At 38.6% G+C, this 21,168-nt stretch overlaps 1 protein-coding gene across 4 annotated transcripts in view; it reads right to left on the reverse strand.

Annotated features, from left to right (window-relative positions):
• The window catches only part of LOC111217745 (casein kinase I), a 37,547-nt gene that overhangs the window by 6,858 nt on the left and 9,521 nt on the right, over positions 1-21,168 (reverse strand). For all 4 annotated transcript variants that reach the window (XM_022739917.1, XM_022739768.1, XM_022740002.1 and 1 more), the window contains exons 3-6: positions 9,998-10,067; positions 2,376-2,524; positions 1,698-1,932; positions 907-992 (exon numbers count right to left, since the gene is read on the reverse strand). In XM_022739917.1, coding sequence (XP_022595638.1) covers positions 907-992; positions 1,698-1,932; positions 2,376-2,524; positions 9,998-10,067 — 540 coding nt within the window. The remainder of the gene's footprint in view (positions 1-906; positions 993-1,697; positions 1,933-2,375; positions 2,525-9,997; positions 10,068-21,168) is intronic.

Raw genomic sequence — 21,168 nt, forward strand, 5'->3', positions numbered from 1 at the left:
TGATGTACAAAAACTGATGACAAATTACTTTGTCACCTTTAAAGTATTACTGCTGGAATAATAATTTTAACATTGCGTAGCATGTTATCTTCCACTACTCTCTGTTCTTGTCTCTCCTGTTCATGGTGTCATGACAGCTCATCAGTAAAACTTCTCTTTACTTTAAATTTGTAATGAAACCCAGTTTTAAGTGTTTAAAACTCTGTGGGTGCCTGCAAGGACCAGTTGTTTCCTTCACTACCATCAGCTGTTCTAACACAAGCAGAGGGAAGTTAGGAAACATATTTCATGATCTTTCATAAGCAAGCAAGATCATAAATTTGTTATATAATGTAAATACATTGATATGATAACATATTGCTGTTTGTTGGCATTTGACTGCTGTAAGTGGGATAACAACAACACTCCAAAAGGTAATCAAAATAACTCCAAGGACTCCAAGGTGTCTGGATAAAGACAATTGACTACTAAAGGAGAAGAACTGCTCAGCTTCACGTTGTCTCTTGCCCTGTCATTTGTATGATGTACACCTCAATATTGTGCATAATCACTATAGATGATATCAAGTTTTGTTTGATGCAACAGCAGCAAATTACAAAAAAGGACTAAATGTTTTCTGTGCGTGGCTGAGACTAGGGGTGCTCCTTAGTTCTTAGTTTTAGGTGCAAAAAACAGACACATCAATGAGGAGACCTTGAAATGTCCCCAGTGTGAGGACGGTGTCGTAAACACTAGGCTGTCTGTACCAAAGGTCATGTGGATAATAGATATGAAAAGAGATACTGTACTTAGGAGTGCAGCAAGAACAGGTACATCTCTATGCTAAGCATTAGGAGGATAACCGCATTCTGATGTAAATCAGTATGTGCCAGCATTTGGATGATGTCAAACAATACACTACAGTACCTTTAGGCCCTGCCACGGGAGGCTACCGCGGAGGAAGTACATAAACATGTGACCCAGCGCCTCCAAATCATCCCTTCTGCTTTGCTCTGAAATTAACAAAACAAGATGGGAAATTAGGTTACCTGTGAAAAACAAATTCATTTTATAACCAGCTGACAATGAAAACAGCTGGGCAAAAGGAAATACAGCATAAACGCACAATTATCTGGGAGTTAAAATTCACTAAGTACAGTGTAAAAGGCCACGATTAAGCCAAAGAGTAGGGGTGGCCAAATCATGTACCATGGAGAACCAACAGTCTGCAGGCTTTGATTCCAACCAAACTCTCCACCCGCTTACTAACAATCCTTCAGGTTGAAGGGATAACACTAATGAGTGAAACCACCTCGTGAGGTGATTGGTTGGATCTACATCGTGCAGATTGTTGACTCTTCGTGGCATGTGGTTGGCCACCCCTACCATAGACGAAAAACAGCAAAGTGAATAAAGAGGAGATGCTCCAAAATACCTTAGAAATGAAGCTATACGTCAGAGAATCCTAACAATTGATGAAAGACAGATAAAAATTTACAGCAAACCCAAAATTACACTGCTGATCTTAAATACCTTAGCTACAATAACTTGCAATGGTTTAACAAATAACTAAACCGGCTTTATGGTGTTTGTTTATAATGCTGTGAACAGGGTGGTGATGTGTTGGTAAAAAGAACAGAACATCGCCATTAAACTGAATGTAAATGTGAGCAACGTTTGTCTATGCAAATTTAAAGGGCTTCCTGGGACGTTCATACCTTTTCCCAGGTGTGTGTTAATGCTCATGTAGCGTGCCGTCCCAGTCAGACTCTTGTGCTCCCTGTAGGGGATGTGTTTTTTGGTCTCGGGGTCTATGTACTCTTTGGCCAGACCAAAGTCAATGATGTGGATGGTGTGCTGCCTCTTGCTTCCTGGTCGCCCAACCAGGAAGTTCTCTGGCTTCACATCTCTGTATATCAGACTCTTGGTGTGGACATATTCCATCCGTGTTATCTAGATGAGCAATAAACAGATCAAGATTAGTCTATGGGAACTTCAGTCACTCAGTTATCAAGGCAGTTTTCAAACAACAGGGAATTAAAAATAAGATAACTCAGCAATGTTTTACCTGAGGTTACAATAAAAACAGACAAAGTAAACATGAGAGCTTTATTACATTACTACTTTCAGTTGAAAATATTTTTTATGATTTCTAAATTCAAGCATTAGAGAGAAGGCAGCAAAAAATGCTGGGAAGCTTATCACCTATTATTGTCTATTGCTGTTCTTTGGTTTGCACATTTGTTAATTTTTGTAAAGTTTTCTCCTTGCTTTGCAAATTGCACAAGCACATTCTCTCCACTATAGAAAATGTACTGCATTTTCTGTAATGCTTAAAATCACTGATGCTAGCTTATCTAACTGTAATGTTCCCATCACCCTCTTCCGAGCCTTACCAGCTGTATGGCTATCATGAGGACGGTCTTGAGGGAGAAGGTGCGGTCACAGAGGTCAAACAGGTCCTCTAGACTGGGTCCGAGCAGCTCCAGCACCATGGCATTGTATTTCCCGCAAGGACCAAAGTAGTACACCTGAGGGATTCCCTCTGTAGAGACACACACACACACACACACACACACACACACACACACACACACACACACACACGCACGCACGCACGCACGCACACACACGCACGCACACACACACACACACACGCACACACGCACACACACACACAATAACAGTTAGTGGACTTGTAAAATCTACCTACAATTATAGATACTGTACAACTGCTGTAATGTACACTATTATTCCACTTGCCTTACAATGAGTTTGGTTTTTAAAGTCGACATGTGTATAAAATAGCTACCCTTTGAAACTTCAGCATCAGAAACCAATAAGCCAGAGGTGCTCTTAGGGTCACTTTATATGCAAACAAGGGAGCAGAGGTTTATAAAAATGTAAACACACCAATATTTGTGATATATTTTCCATTTGAAAACCTGAGTGTACAACACTTAAGTGTTTTACTATAAACTTGATATCATAGCATGAATAACCTACTGCAGTCATTCATACTTGGTTATGTAAAAATGTGGTCACTGCAGTGTTTTGCAACTTTTTGTTGCAGAAGCTCCATTTCCTTCTGTGTTGTCTCCGCATCACATGAACCAAACATGATCCCCATTTTGTAATTAACTTAAAACCTGGTGCAGAAACACCACAAGTCATGTGAAAGGTGCCTCATTGGCTGAACTGAATCATCACTCTGGTGTGTTGATAAGAAATGCAGTGTGGGAGGAGACTCTTCACTCACACTGCAGTAGTTATGACGAATTGCATTTCAGTTAGCTTCCTCTAACAGGTTCATCAGACACGGGCGTGGTTGTGTGTTTGACTTCTGAAGAATGTGAATGGATCAACCCGGCAGGATGTACTATCTTCAGAAAGACAGGTGACAAATGAAAGGACCAAACCAACATAAAGTGTCTTAGTAAGGAGTTGGGCCAACATGTGTCGCCAGAATTGGGTTTGGAATCAAGAACCGGTTCCAGTGACCAGCCACTTCCAGGGCTGTTCTGTGACTTTGCGCCTGGCAAAAGTTAGACTGAAATACAACTATTTATTACGTTTGAGAAGCGCCAACAGGCAACTGTGTTTATAAACTGCAGCTCGAAAGAGATAACGCGGCGTGTGGAGATGCATCCATGCGCACGGAGATGCATCCATATGCATGCGCACCAAGTAAAAGTCACACCTGTATGGCAAAAGCTAAGTCAAGTGGGACTGTGTGGCAAAAACCTGTGTAGGCCTACATTTTTTTTCTTTCCCCACACAGAAAATTGACCAGGATTTGTTAAGGGAATAGATAAAGAATTGGACTGATGAGCAGAATCCATAATGGCACTGGTATAAATAAAAAAAATTTATCAATTCCCATCTCTAGAACAACTTCAATCCTATATGTCTTTGGAACGCCACTTGAGAGATGGAACGCCATTCTTCCACAAGATATTCCCTCATTTGGTGTTTTGATGATGGTGGTGGAGAGCACTGTCTAGCAGATCAGTTCAAAATCTCCCACATATGTTAAATTGGGTTGAGATCTGCATATGCATATGATATTATTATATTGTTGTATATAAAAAATAGCTTTCTTACAACAAAAGAAGTCTGAGTCTGAGATGTGTTTTTGAAATACATCGTATTTCATCTCACTGGGAAAACAAAACAAGAAAAAAAAAAAAAACTAATGCTACGTAGACAAATCCCAGACTCTTTTATCTGGCATTTTTGTCAGCTCTTCCCTACTGAAATTTCAGAGGTATTGGACTCGTTTGTCTGAGCATGCATTCATGTCAGATCCACTGACAGAAGATTTGTAGCCTATAACTTGTGACACAATCAAAACAAAAATGGAAAACCTTCTGGCTCAGTCCCCAGGCTCACAGAGTTCTGGGTCAGACTGTCCTGAGTTGGTTCTCTCCCCAGGCAGCCATCCCGTGACCTTTGAACCATTCTGTGCTGCCAAAGGCGTAGTTATCCACAAGCCAGCCATATCCCTGAAACCCCACTAACCATAAGATACCACATCAGTGCTGCCTCCACAACAGGCGTAGCATGTGGTGTGTGAGCTGAGAGAAAAAGACACAGTACAGTATGAATCTGAGGGATTAAAATACAAATTAAAAAAGGAAAAGAGATTGAGAGAATGGGGAAGCACATTCATACTTGTATGCAAGAAAATAAATAAATGTGAAATGGAGATAAATGAGTTTTGTAAATAGGCATAGCTCTGTGTGCACAAGTACCCTGTTTGGTTTGTGTGTGTATGTCAGCTGCAAACCAACGGGTGGAGAGGTTATAGTCGGATTTTCCTGATCACCCCTAAAAGTCAGTCCAACAAGACACACTGACAAGACAAACTGCGCATGCATGCTCACAAACACACACACACCTGTCTGCACTTTAGTGTCTATGATTTTCCTGGTAATGATGCCCATGACAGATGAGGCAGTGACAAGAGATCACTGGAGGCTGACTCATCAAAGCTTGGCCCAAATCTAGAGGGCATTCAAAGCATAGTCATCACAAAAGGAAAGCAGTGTGTATTATAATCTGCTGGTGGATGTGAGTAAAGATTGGTGCTTACAGCAGCTGTAAGCACCAATCTAGAAATGGCTGGTGGAATAAAAGCTCAGAGCACATTTTGGTATGATTTCTTTAATATATACTGTGACATAACTTGCCAACAATAGTTGGCAAAATAGGATTTGAGAGAATTTCTGTCACTGTCACTAACTCAACCATAACAAAGGAAACAGTGAGCACTTCAAAGGAATGAATGATAAAGAATGACTTTTGATCAGACATTTCATGTTATGTTCTTTCCAAAAGCCAAAGGACAAGCAAACCATTTCAGCAGATGGATTCTCTACATGGAACACAATAAGCAAACTCAATCATCTTTGTTAAGATACATAGCTATTATGTCAAACATTTGTGTCAAAAAAATACATCTTACAGCTGAGTTTAGCATTGTGGGAAATGCTTTGCCTTTCACTGCAAGCCAATGTAAGTGGTGCTCTGACCCCTGCTGTCTTGACAATTTGAGACAATCCAACCTATTGTATCTGCAGGCAGGCCCTCTCAGGCTACACAGTGTAAGAGGGAAGGCTGCATCATGGCAGCTGAAGACAATGTTGCCCTACAATGAAATGTCAGAGTTAAGGGCCAGAGAGGAGAGAGCTGGAGAAAAGAGGAGATGGCCGGAGAGAAGAGGAGAGGGAATGCCTATTAAAGATTTAGATTATGGAGTGGAGTGCACTGAGAAGAGGAGGAGAAGAAGAAGTGACTTCCATTAGGCCCAGTGCTCTGGAGATGTTCTCACAAGGCTGAAATATGATCAGTGCTCAGACTTGCTCAGACTGAGCCTAGAGCTACACATGCAACATAGCTCATAAGTACAACAATCCCAAAAGACACCACAGGGTTATATGCTCATCAGGAAAAATAACACAGCAGCACTTTTGTCCTTATTTAGTTAATCACTAATTCGACCAAACATTTGCAGCCTTTAACCTTTGCCGCTTCCCCTTCACAAGAACTCACTCAAGCAATGATTTGTCTGATTTTAGAAAAACTAGGGTAGTTGTTCTATTTTCACTGACTCTACACAGGACATTCTTCATTCATGCATGTGTGTAAACCAGTAGGAAGTAAGCTAAATTAAGTTATTTAGCCTTGTTTGTTTGTCCTTAAGATTAGTCATGAGAAAATTGCTGTCATTCTTCATCATGCAACCCATTGGTAAATGTAATGTTCCACATACACTGAGATGTAGGTGCTGAAATTATCCATCATGCAGCCTTGCTAACATACACTTAAAATTTAGTCAAGCCACAACTGAAAACATATTACTGCATCATCATAAAACTAATCAATTAAAGTAAGTAAATTTCATCATTACACATTTACATTACACACATTTCTTCTTTTTTACCATGATGCATGTGTCTCGTGTGGCATATGATGGCACCTCAATTTTAGAATTCAATCTATCCTAGGATAATCCTACAACAGTAGTAAACACATGAACAGTTTTTTTCAGTAAAATTATCCACATGGATAAGAGTCTATGATTTGTATGAAATAAAAAGATCAACATAGATCCTATGTCACTGGCACATCATATCATGCCATCAAAAGCCTTGATGGGGCTCATGAATATTCACAGGCACGCTGATACCCATCATTGAAAAATATTCAAGAGGAATTCATTCATCATTCCATGATTGCATGAGCTAAGTCTTCCCATGAAATATCATTAGCTAGCCCATGAATACTGGGGGATGTATCTGAAGCCATTCTCCTGACCAAGATGCTACAGCGTGGTAGTGTAAGACTCACTTTGTTAACTACTAGTAATAGTACTGCTATTACTACAAAGAGCAACTAAAATATCAGGTCAATTGTCAATTTTTACAATAATTTGGAGAGTGGGAGGCAGTATTCCCAACAGCTGGGATGTGTTCAGGACAAGAGAATTAACAGTGTGCAGATAAGCTCCTCCTGGGCGTTAAGCGCTGAGCAGTCCACACTGTGACATATTTGAGGCTCCTGGGTTATGCAGGACTAACAGGGTCACATGTCCCCATTTAGGCAAGTTCAAAACATAAGTAGATTTAATCTACCGCCTTGATTCCTCCCATGTTAGACAGTCAAGTGAGCTTTCCTGTCATATTATCATGTCATGGCCACTGGCCAGTCATCAGTTGGAGACAAGGCCTCTCTGCTCAATTGCGCATTTAATACACTCTAGTTCATTATATTTAAACTACTGAAAGTGGTTCTCTTCCTGGCTCAGTAAATGAATGTCTACAACCTTTATATCAGACTGACTCAGATCTGGCTGAATCCACTGTAAATGATTTTGCTTTTTAAGTGCTTTATTTTGGATTTCAAATTCCACCTCCTATTTGAAAAACTGAGAAGTGAAATGCTAAACATAGCGGGAAGGACATGTCATTAATTGTGTCCTTTACACTATGTGTACATCACTCCACCTGTTGAAACTGTTTTAATTTTCTGATGATGACAAGAGGTTAAATTTGAGTAGCTGTTTCATCCCAACTAAACAGGTCTTAAAAGGCCTGATCAGAGACAAAAAAACATATCCAGCATGTATGTTTCTATTTTTAGAAGATAGAAATACAATAACATAATAGGTGCAGCTTAATGTGGCCTACATGAATACTTTCTGTTTGAACAAAGCTAATGTACATCGTAATAAAGGAAATGCAATGACTGTGATACAAGATGTGCTGAGTCATTTATTACTTCTATGGATTCACAGTACAATATCATCGAGACATGATTCAGTCAAATTAAGGGTCGGATCTTTATTATGCTATTCTGTATATTTATATTGTTTTACAAAGAAGGATGTGCCTACCTAACCATGATAGTAATGAAATTCAGTGAGTGAGGTGACTCATGTCAATCTTGTAGACCATTGTTGACTTCCAGTATACTTCTATAATAGCAGCAATTATGTTCACATTCCAAGTGAAATTATGTAAGGAATTGTGTAATTAAGTGTACATTTTCCAGTGTGTGTTTAGAAACACTATAGTTGCATCACATTAGTTTGCTCTATTAACGTGTTTATACTGCCTGTCTCTAGTTCCATGAAAGGGCTAAACAAAATTTACAGTTCAACCCCAGACCTTGGTCAATAAGTTTAAAGCTAATGGCCAGCAGTGGTTTCAATGGAAGAGGGGATGGTTAAGGGCATATTTAATACACAGGAGGAAACAACCAAAGGCAGAGAGAGACAAGCCTTGACTGGAGGAATCCTCTGCTATAATCAAGGGAAATGGCACAGGAGATGACAATTACAGTTACAGTACGGTTTATGTATGTGTAGGCATGCATTGTGTGAGATTAGCTCACAGATCAGACAGACCAGCTTAAAACAAGTGTAGCCATAAAGAAAAATAAGCCACACCCTGTTAGCAACCCATGTTATTGAGTTTCCCTGCACTCTCTGCAGGCAGCACACAGTCAGTCAGGGAGGCAGAGGATACTGTGGCTAAGGAAGCTATCCAAGTACACACCATAACGGCCCAACTGCTTGTAGAGGGCCATCTATAAATAGTCAAGGACTGCCCTAATGCCCCACCTCCTTATCAACAGTGGAGGGTTTTTGCTCTGGCACAAGGAGCCAAGAAGTTGGCATGTGTCGCTAAATTAGACCACGACAGACACACTTGTCAGGATCAACAAGATAACCAGGCCACTTCCAATAGTTGTGGAATAACAAACTCACATATATGTACAGGCATATCCACAGATATATTTACCATATGAGTTTTCAAATGTATGTTGTTATACTGTGATCATCATATAGCTCGATCCGATTAAGCCAACCTTAGGCTAAATCATATAATTAGATTTAAACTGGGACTTGGTCTGGGATCAGGGACAAAAGAATATAACTGATTGGGACATCAGTGTGTGGAAAATGGCACAGATATTTTGTCTGTACCTTTTGCTCTCGTCGGCTTTACCAGTAGCGGTGACATTTGCATACGGATCTGAATTCATGGTTGAGAATGCAAGCTGGCACGTAAGCTGGCACATATGCACCTACACACACTTGCTGAAACATGACAGGTGATTCTTTCCAAACAGCCAGCCAGCCAGGAAGTGCTGTGAAACAAATCAAGTCCCAGTTCCTCCCTCCCACCCACCTGACTTTGCCACCTCCCTCATCCTCTGTAACTAGCTGACTGGCCAGACCAGATCAAAGAGCTGCTGATCCGGAGCCGCAGCTACACATCATAGTGCATTAACATGTTCTGAGCTGTGCTGTGGGAGAGTAAAGATTCAGGGTACTGTGGAGGTGGTTTTAGAAAATAGGAAGGAGGCTTCCACAGCATCCATCGGCTCCCACAGGTGTAGAAAAGATAAAACAACAAATACTGATGGAATGGAAAGCCTTGCAGTTGTTTTCATTTGTCTGTTTTCCTGATGTTACATGTCCACACTTATGCAAACACATTTGAAAATGCAATCTTTCCCCTCAATTTTTGCTGCACAGCAACTAAATTTCACCCCTGGCTTAACGGTGAAATTAAGTATTCACTCAATTCCAGTAAGATAAGATGGCAGTTGTTGCAATTTGGTGTATAATCCTCGATGTAAACAAATGATCTTACACAAGCTGAATACTTGGCATAAAAAAAAAGAATTAGCATCTGTTTCTATGCTGCCATTATTCCTTGACAACCAGAAGCAGTGCTCTCTTAACTGAACCAGTCACACTCACAAGAGCAGGTGAGACACAACCTGTTCAGTCTTCCACAAGCTCTGAAACAGATCAACCCTTAGCCAATTTAACTAAATAAAATCCATATCGAAATCATTGTGACAGTGTTGCCTTCTTAAACATCTCTATCAAAACGAAAACGACCATGTGAGCGGAAGTCATTTTCACATGTAAACAATGTCAACTCATCATTATGTTGCTGTTTATCAGTGACTAATAATCTACAGGTGGCATCTTTCTTACCTGAATTTCCCAACTGTTTGTAAAATCTATACTCCAAATGGAGCTGTGGTGCCCTGGATTTTATAGGTTCCTGAGAAAGAAGAGAGAAAAAGAAAGGAGTGTTAAATAGCACACAAACCAGATAATGCACGTCAACAATCTTTACAGGGTTAAGTTTAAGACATAAAAATAATTATGTAATCCTAAAGTCACACTGGCCAAAGAATTAAAAATGTCTTTGCTATTCGTTGATATTCTTTGTACTTTTCTTGCACTTGTACTATGTATTTCTACTTAACATGTGCATGAATTTATTGATAATCATATCCCATCATTATCAGTACTTCCCAACAGTATATAATAATAATTCCTAGTAATATAATTCATTAACTATTAAACACGACCTGAACCAAGATAAAAACAGCAGAAAATGAACAGGTAGATGGATGGATAAATTAATTTAAAAAAAATTTAATTGAAAATTTAAATGTAAAATTTTGCATAAGGCCTGAAACCTTATGCAGACAAGTTTTTGATAAAAAAAATAAAAAAAAATAAAAAAAATCACATACAAAAACATTTCATAAGTAACATTATTGCCAATGGCAGGATAGAAAAAAATATTCAAGACCTCAGTAAATTAAATTTAAGACTTTTCAACATCTTCTAAGGCCTTTATTTGAGCAAACTGAAATTGGTGTTTTTTAAGCCAAATTAAGCAAAATCTGCAGATACACTGCTTTATCTACAATGACACATTGCTCGTTTAGCTCAGTTAACCCTGCCAGGAAAATTAATGAAGTAAACATAACATGGCATACGAAAACGAAAATGAAAAAAACCTAATGTAGTGTATTTGTTACAAAAAAAAGCTAATTTGAAGTAATTTTGAAATATTAATACTTGTGTGGCTTTCACACACTGAAGGGAAATTATAGACTCATTACTGCACCACAAGTGCCCAAATGACTGTTAAGAGTCTTACCCTTAGGGAAGAAAGTAGTTTATGAGTGACAACCTTGCATACACATCACCATGATTGCTTCAGCCTGCAATTTACTTAAATACCTACAGTACAATGTTTTCCTTATTTTAATGCCTAATAGAACTTTAATTAAGTCTTAGGTCAGACTTTGGGGATGTGAGAGGATAAAGAGCAGTTCCAGCTGGTGAACAGCAGGCTTTAGTGATGACATGGCTGATAATCAACCCACCAGGACATATTGTTCATTATATCGCTAGCTTCAGCTTTACAACCTAAAATGTAATCTGATTAGCCCCACTCTCATGATGACAAGGGCATTATAGACAAACGTGAAGAGGAGAGAACAAACACACAACCAACTTAATTCCTTTCCTTAATCTTCAATAGCTGTGCCATAGCCTTCGCTAAAGCCCTTCTCCACAATGTCAGCATGCAGTCCCCTTTTTACACACTGCCAACCAATACTGGCTTTACATTAGTCCAAAGATGTATTGAAACAGCCAAACATAGGCTTTACCTCTGTTGTAAATCAGTAAAATGTAAATGTTAGTGATGTTTACATTTAAGTAAAACAGTAACACACAGGGCTGTAATAATTAGTTGATTAATCACTGACTATGTAAATAACTGAATAATCGTGTCAGTCCTATTTCAATTCGAAATACCAAAACTTAGTTGGTTCCAGTTTCTCAAATTTAAGGAATCAGTGTTTTTCTTTGTCATCCACAATAAAAAGTAAAATAAAAACAAGAAACTAATATTTGAAGAAATAATCTTAAGGCTGTGGTGAAGCAAAACAGACTTTTTAACTATTTCCTGACCTTTCAAAGATAAAACAATGAACTGAACAATGTAGAAAATAATCAGCAGATAACTCAGTATTGAAAATAATGTTTAATTTCAGCCCTACTTATCAAAGATACATGGAGAGTGAAGCTACTCCTCTGTGTAATAAGCTTGCTACTCTACATACAAAAATATGAAAATGCCTAAAACTTTATTTAGCTGGGCAACTTCTCAAGAGGTGCTTTAAGTGAGATTTAATCTTGAAAGTTATCTCCCATGTGCATCTAATTCCAAAGCACTTCTATTTCAAATTACATAAACTGAAAGCCGAAAGGCTGTTAAGCTCCCACATTCACTCCATTAGGCCTTTATCAGGATCATTTTCTCTTCTGGTGCCCTGCTAGTATGGAGGAGTGCACACACACAAAGTATGAGCCGTGTTCAACACAGGGAGGGACTTTCTATCCTTTTGATGACCGTTCTCAGTTCAATACAATAACTTCTATGGTTTTAGGTCAGGATTCCATCAGAAGTTTAGCAGAGGTGGTAAAAAAGAATTTACCAACCTTGCTTTACTGCATGCCTGTGTGCCAAAATATCCCTCACAAACAGTGCATTCTGAAAGTATTCAGACCCCTCAATTATTTCCAATTAATGTTATGTTGTAGCCTTACCCTAAAATAATTATTCTTTCTCACATCAATCAACACTCAATACCTTGTAATGAGGCACAAAAAATGAGTTTCTGCAAATTTAAGCAAGATCTCAAGCTCCTGTGCAGAGATGGGAGAAACTTCCAGAAAGACAACCAAGTATAAGCACCATATCTGGTTTCCTCCCGACCTGGCAGCCAGCTCTTAGAAAGGTGTGTGCCTTTCCAAATCATGCTTAATCACTTGACTTTACCACAGGTGGACTCCAATCAAGGTGTAGAAACATCACAAAGATGATCAAGAGAAACGGGAGGCTCCTGAGTAAAATTTCAAGTGTCATAGGAAAGGGTCTGAATACTTCACTTTTTTCCTTTTAAACAAAATTGTAGAAATGTCTAAAATTCTGATTTCACTTTGTCATTATAAAGCATTGATTGTAGATTGTAGACTTACTTATATTTTGTTTTGGGGGTGTGAATACTTCCTGAATGTAGTATAGCTCCTGATTTTAATCAGTGGTCCTAATTAAAAAAAAAAAAAAAAAAAAAAAGGTTCCTCAGACTATCTTCAGACAATTTTCTCTCTGCCTGCCTTCTACAAGACAATAACAGCGGACTGATTAATCAAAATTATTGGTCCAATAAAGAAAGACCTCAGAAAGTCTCAGCATCTCTTTTTTTATCCAACTGGTCAGTGGTGTTTAGTTTTATATAACCAGCTGCTATATTCTGACTGCATGATTGCATGAGTCTGGCCACCACATATTCATTATTCACACATATTCTGTTATACTCCATTCATTTGCTATGTGTTAATCTACTGTTAATTTACTACTACCAAGCTTCATTTACATTACATTTCTAAAAGATGTATCAATTAAGTCTATCTAAGCGTTTTAGACTATTTACTTATATGCATGCATTTTTATACATGCTTTTCTACAAAACAATGGCAGATACATGCTCCTGTTCCCACATGAAACCAGTGTGGAAAAAAAGAGAACTAAAGTGACTTCAAAATATTACTACAAAAAACTATGATGATCTCACATACACAGTGCAAACATGTCTTTCTAAAATCTACGGAAAAAATTATTTCAGTATCACGCTCCCACATGATGCCAACACGAAAGACTGCCAGAGAAGTAAGAAGCTACTGTGCATACGAGGAGGGAGAAATTGAGAGTGGAAGAGAGGAGGCAATATAGAGGAGTAGAAGCCAGTGGGAGGAAGACATGTGACTGGTCTGAGAGGCGGAGTGGGGAACTGCTGTAGCATCATCCACCTCCTACATGAACATGGACAACAAGCACGTCTCACACGACTCAGGCCATGGCAGAAAGGAGAGGGAAAGAAAATATAAAATATATAAATAATGAGTTAAAGCAGATGGCACCAACCCGCAGGACCCTTTAAAACAGCTTACAATAGGAAACAGAGGCTTATGGCAGCTTTACGTACTTAAGAGTCAACTCTATTCCCAGCAGATGGGCTAAGCTATGGCTGTGTGAATGACCAGGGCCAAGCTGCAAATGTCTGATGTAACATCTTTGCATATGACAAGGATTTTTCTCAGCTCCTGCACGTAGATATTTTTTGATCTGCTCTCTGGCTTGGCGTGCTCAGAATTAGAGCCCTCCCCTGACATAGCAGGGCCGCCCCCGCAGAAGCAGTAAGCTACAAGGGAATGGTATTTAGGTTTTATTTTTCCTAAAACTATACTTGCTATACTATACTATACTGGCTATACCCTTTATCTCACTCTCTTATGTCTCAAGACCAAGAAAAAAAAAATTGTTTTCCATGAAGACAGCACTGTAACATTTTCTGTACAAAACTGAAGCAAAACAGCTTTTTCTAGATTCCTATCTTTACCTGACCATAAAAAAGGGCTTTTGATAACCTTATGATTCACCGATAATGTCAACTTGTTTATAATACTTAACTCAATTGCAGGAGAAGTTGTGGTCACCCTATGTGGTGTCATGCAGAGAGCAGCTTTTAGCCAAGTGTGCTGGCCTATGTCCAGGACAGCTGACCCACAGGCCAGAAGGGCCCTTCCCTGTCTGACCTGCTGCTACAGTAACCTCTCCACCTCAGCTGTTCCACACTGCAGCCGTCTTGCGTTTCTGCGAATCTTGATTCAATGTATCTGAAACCAAACTGTCCTTGTAAGGTGGATCTCTGCATGAGAGCCAGAACAAGAAATGTTTTGAATGTAGGAAAGTTTAAATTCCAGCATTGTGAGAACTTATTTTCAAAACCACAATGACATTCTCCAACAAAACTTACAGCTGCTGTATTATGGTGGAATGATGCAGATTCTCTTGCTTATTCAGTTTAGGGACTTCAATGAACCTTTATCAGATACTGCCATGACATTAGCTACAAGTACTATAAGAAACAACCAATACAATAATATACCCAATATGCGTATTGTGATGTATTGCATTGCAATAATAGCAGTTTCCCAGAGTCCAACAGTCTAACAAAGCCAAACCAAAAACCAAAGGACATTCTGTTTGACAAAGAAAATCAGCTAATACTCTCATTTGAGAGTCTAGAGCAACAGAATATTTGGCCTTTTGCACTTTTTTTTCTAATGATTGAAGTTATTAATTGATTATCAAATTAGCTGCAGATTATTTTTCTTTCAAATCAACTAATAGATTAATAGATAAAAATCATTGCAGCTCTACATGTTACCATTTGTGTGTTGAAAAGGCCGCGACCTGATATAAAACCTAAATTTTGGTCCACACATATTGTTAGTATCATATTGTACTTATCAAATGACAGCAAAATGCTGTGCCTCTAATTAGTGTTCTTTGTGCTTGTATACTAAGATGTGTAACAAACACTTTGTTGTTTTAAGACCTGTTATTTTATCTTGCATGCCTCCATATTTATAGTTTTGGGTTGCATTGTGCACTGTGTCTGTGCGTCCAATTTTTGTTTGCCATGAAGTCTGTACACTTTGTAATTTAAACTTCTCAGAGGTTTTGTCAAGTGTTTGTTACTGTAGTTTTCAACTGCTACTCAAATCAGTATTAAACTTAGAAACTCATCCTAAATGTTGTCAAAAGTGTGGTTTGTTGCATCTTATCCAATATTCACATTGTTTGTGTCGGTAAACAGTAAACATCATGATCAAAAATGATGAGCCAGCCTTTTCCACAGCACAAAGGCCAATCAGATATGACCAGTTTTACAGCCACCATTATCGGCTGGCTTCTCAATCAAATTACGACAACGATTTGACAAGAGGGGCACAGAAATAGTGATAACTTACTTATACTAGCTGCTGCTCACAGCTAAAAAGCTTACAGATCTGTTGCTAATAGTGCTACCAGCAAATATTGCCCTAGTGAGATCAAATCCTGACACTGGGGATGGGTTTGAGAGGAAATGTTACATGCCATTTCAAGGATCTCTCTTAGAGTAAAACACTTGAAGCTTGTACAAATATGTGATTATGTCATCGCAGATTAGGTGGTGGTTTCTGTATTTTAACCTGTGGTAGCCTCCGTACACTTGTGGGGATGGAGCAAGCCATCAGCACCACATAAAGTCCTCTTCCTGGGATTAACCAACTCTGCATATGATGTCATCTGGGCTAAATCTGATCTCCAACACAGCTGAGAAAGATCAGAACTGACCTCAGTGACTGGATGGAGTAATGACATGAAGAGGAAAAAAGAAAACTATAAATGATAGATGTAATCAGAAGAGCATAAAAGGATGGCAAAAAACAGACATGCAACAACAGTAAACCACAGTCTCAGCCTAAATACTTTGTGTTGTGTGGTCAAAACTTGCATTACGAATTCAAAATGAAAAAAACAAAACACAGAAATTTCAATAATCGTGATATTGCTGGAAACAAAGCTATGAAAAAATTGTCAAGCCCTTTTTTCCTATGCAAGCACACCACTTAAAATATAATGTCCAGTATTTATGTTCATGTCAATAATTACACTTATTCTGTTGATCACTGCAATCGTAATTATTCATCTTATAACTTGAGAAACATTTATTTTGCTGCAGTTTTCACTTCTATTTGGGAGGTCTGCCAATTTCAACTACATTCATCTACAGATAAAACAATTTGTTGATCGGTGGGAAAATAAATAAACCACATTTTGATGATGGATCAGTTCAGACAATGACGTTGGCAAGCAAATGCACAGATTCACCAAGCTCTGATGGGAATTATCATTATTAAGTAGCTAAAATGACAAATGTCAGCAATGGAAGCTCATATCAGACATCACTAATAACATTAATACCATAAATAACTTGATAGCAGGCAAAAATTTCTTATTGTCTAGTTAAAATGCTCTCAGCATACAGTGTTTGTACTCAAACAACAATCATTTGAGAGGAAAGAAGCTCCATAAGCTCATCAACTTAATATTTTTGAACCAGGTATTGACTAGTGTTGTTTTTGACGGCCTGTTTTAATTTTAGTTTTAGTCTAGTCTTTGTGTCAAGCTGTCATTTTAGTTTTTATTAGTTTTAGTCATGTTCATACTCTTTTTAGTCTAGTCAAGTTTTAGTCGACTGAAAGTCTGAGCATTTTAGTCTTATTTTAGTCAGAATCATCCATGACTATTTTAGTCTAGTTTTAGTCGACGAAAACTGATGACATTTTAGTCTAGTTTTATTTTTTATTTTAGTCTCTTTCTAGTAATGCAATTCTATTTAACCCAGTATAGTATAATTACCTAGTAGTATAGACAAAACCAAAATTTTCTTTTAGCCAAACCCATTTCACAGTTCAAACAAGGTTATCTTATTATTATATTATTGTTACCTTATAGACTCAAGAATACATCCATTCCAGACACACAAGACGCTCTGATTTGAACTTACAACATATTTATTTTACCAACCAGACATGTTTTCCTGTGATTTTGTGGCCGCATTTCTCCCCATCTTTATCCACAACACATTCTGGTTTTTTTTCCACCTCTATGTAATGAAAGTGTGTCCAAATGTCATTTCATCTTTTTCTTCCAAAGAAGAACCCCGACTGGCTGCCGGCCATCGGTCCTTTTCTCTGTCGTGTCATGTTTCTGAAATTGTCGTTCAATCGCAGCTGCAACTTCTAAATGCCGCCCACGAGTGGGGATTGAGGAAGTGACGTCGCATGCGTCGGTGCAGTGCGACCTGATGAAGTGAGACACAGGAAACAGAAATACTGCAAAATAATAATAACTCGACTAAACGAGTCAAAATGACGTTATAACATTTCGTCTCGTCTCGTTTTAGTCAATGAAAATGAAGAGACATTTTAGCAGAGTTTTTATTTTGTAAACCATATTTAGTCTCGTTTTTATTCGTCAAAAATATTGCATTATATATTTAATTATAGTTATCGTCACATGACCAGCATTTACGTTGCGTCTCGTCTCGTTTTCGTCACGTGATAAAGGTTCGTTGACGAAGATATTTAGTCATAATTTTCGTTGACGAAAGCAACACTAGTACTGACAGAACCAGTATTTGTATCAAGGAGCGCATTAATAATTATCTTATTCTTTTTAATGTTATCCTTGGTAAATTCGCATTATGTCAATATTCAAAAATGACTGACTTCACACGTTCAGTTGTGAGGTGTTACACATGATGCCATGTATCGATGAAATACAAGAGACTGCCCTCTAACCTGATGAACAAGATCCTGCATTTTAAAACAACATGGTGCAGTAAAACAGACAGCTGATATGTCAGAGCTGGGACCACTTTCCCATTCACTTGAATGGGAAAGCGGTCGCAGAATTTTGGACCCCACTGTAAATAAACATCTGTGTTGTTTATTTAAAGCCAGTGTGACATTCAGCATGCGCATATGTATGCCTATGTGTGCCATATCCAGGGGAACAGACCCGGCATTATGCATAAGGACCAGAATAGACCCTGACCTTTGCCTGACTCCCAGTAAACCATTTCACAAAATGTAACTGGCTATGTGACTCATCTCATCTTAGACAGAACAACTCAAATGTCAACATAGTGATTCTCTACTTGGCAGCCTTCACAGAGGTATTAATGATGCTAACTGTAAGACTGACACAAATGGAGAAGACTGAAGTGTGTTTCTCTATTCAAGCAGTCTTTATGATGAGGTGTCTATGGTTGGGAGGTGGTGTTAAGGAGTGAGTGGAGTCAGAGAGCAACAGCTGGTCTGTGTCCAGCACTTCTCCAGTTTCAGCTCAGATTTAACATACCCAGATGGAGCCATCAGCTGCCTCCAAAACCCAGTGTGATAATCAGTCACTGCTTGAATCAGCCAAAATAAGAAATCAATTGTATCTTCTGCAGCAATTTTTGTACATGACTGGAGTGGGGTAATTATGACCATTGACCTAGGTTCACTTAATATGCTAATTCAGAATTATCGGCATGATTCAGGCCAGGTGATTAATTTTTATTGTGTTTAATTTTTTTTCTACCTGTGAAAGGCTGCGGGAGAGGTGTGGCATAACTAAATGAATGGAGAGATAGCAACGGGACAATTAGTGGTGCATCATGTCATTTCATTGTCAGCACTCAAGATGGCTTCCACAGCAGTTAGAATACAATGTATGGTATAATTATCAGGCCTTGGAGTGTACTTCTAGAAATGACTGTGAATAAAAACTGTACTTCTTCACATTTTGATGTTATCTGATGTTTATAGTAGAAATATGTATTGACTAATCAACTTCCTTGGTCAATACCTATTTCCACTATAATGTAATGCATCAGCTTTCAATGTTTTTTCCCCACAATTTATTTCCACAACAACATTACAAAAACACTATAGCAGCCATCTTACAGACACCAGTGAAATTAACAGGTTTCAAATTTCTGTGAAAGTTGGACTGGCTCTTTAAAATGTGCTGAACTCAGCTGCGACAGTCAGAGGACGGCAAACACAGCAACACAATGTTGCCAGTTATCAACACAGTCATGGGAAGTCCCACTGACATGAACCCAAGAGGCAAGTCTCCTTTGTCATTTAACAGAGGAGTGAGGCGTGGCGTAAGTATAATGTATTGTATTGTGTACTCCATGATTTGTTTAACTTTGAGCCTGTACCCAATATAAATTGTTCTGTTGGGTCCTGACATAGCTAGGAGTAACAGCATAGTACAGTCACAAAAGACTGAGACAGCAAATTATTTCCATGAAGTCAACAAAAAAGGAAGAACATGTCACTGTCTTATTCCTTCTGTTCTGCACTACATATCCTTACAAACCCAGGCAATGCACCAACAGATTTTAAATTTCTTACATGGTATGAAGCTGCTTTAAATCTAACCTCAAATCTCGCCATTTTGTCTTGCAAAGCAAACTCTCAAAATAGACCTGAGGTCAATTTGGCTTCAGCTCTTTTTAAATTACCATCATCTGATTCTGGTTTGGTTCTTTGGCTCTAGTTTACCACCTCAATTATGATGCTAAAAAGAAGGTTAAAACAGAATAGTGCAGTGTAAATTCATGGCAGTGACTGTAATCAGAAAAAGAGAAAATGTGACAAACTAGTTAACTATCGCTAAAGCTAACATGCTAAACATTACATGTCATTACATGTGAGCATAACTCCTTAAAAAAAAAAAAACATGTAGTGCTTTGCCATGTCCCAGGATGTACAGTTAGAGGGTACAATTACACAGCATGCACTTCTCTACAGGCACACACCCTACACCATATTTTAACCTATTTTTTGTGCAGTTACAATTTACACTCAAAGGCTTCTACATAAAACACCGACACTGTTTTTGTTGCTACTGTGAGGTCACCGACATTAAGACTCTCCAATGCAGGTTGTATGACTGCTACTATATCATCCTCAAAGCAACAATGTGTGTCTGTGTGAACACACTGTGTTGCTGCTGGCTACTGATTCATTTGGGGATTAGCTAGTTGACTGAAGGTAGGATTTTACATGCTGTTGACATCCAAGGATTTATTCATTCAGCCTGCCCAGTATGCTCTCTGGAGAGCCTGAGCAGGGTAGGGAAGAACTTAAATCGTAAAAATGTCACTTTAATTCCAGCCAAACATGCTGATAGAGCTTTTGTGTGTTCACAGTTCTTCGACAACTGCCTCATGGCGAGCTGGTGTAAGCTGCTGCAACAGGAGCTGCTTATCAAGCTTCAGTGGGAGGCACAGAAGAGAGTTGGATACAACACCTCAGATTTCCTTCTGAGAATCATAACTGACCAGCACTGTGAGTGGCTTTACTCATATTAACTGCCTTACTCTTATGCCTCTGCATCAGTGACTCAGGCAGAGGAAACAAAAGTCTGCCCGAGGCAATCCACTCTTTTCCATAAATACAGTACAATTACATACAATATAGTTTTCGGACGCAACATACAGTATATGAACTACTTAAAGCCCAATTTATGATTTTTCTACTTGGGAGCAGAACTCCACAACAAGCTAACACCACAAGCATGTTTTACATATTGCCTTAAAAAGGTGTTATGGCTAACATGTTAGTAAATACGCCTATCCAGCAGACATGGAGCTATATTAGCATTCATTTGGAGTGGAGTGGCAACCTGACAAACAGTAAGCCCAATATTCACACTCCTTTGTAACTCTGTTTAAGTCTTTACCAACTCCTGAGAAACAAATCTGTGCCCCACTTTGTTCACCTCCTAAATGGTAACTTTGTCAGTGTGATGCTCTGGGCTAAGTAGTGAGCAAGATCGGAGATTTTTTGCTGGAAACAATGCTGATGAGAGTGGTGAGAGCGAACAAATCAGTAAA

This window comes from Seriola dumerili, unplaced genomic scaffold (assembly GCF_002260705.1).
Source record: "Seriola dumerili isolate Sdu_G_001 unplaced genomic scaffold, Sdu_1.0 BDQW01000002.1, whole genome shotgun sequence".
Lineage (NCBI taxonomy): Eukaryota > Metazoa > Chordata > Actinopteri > Carangiformes > Carangidae > Seriola > Seriola dumerili.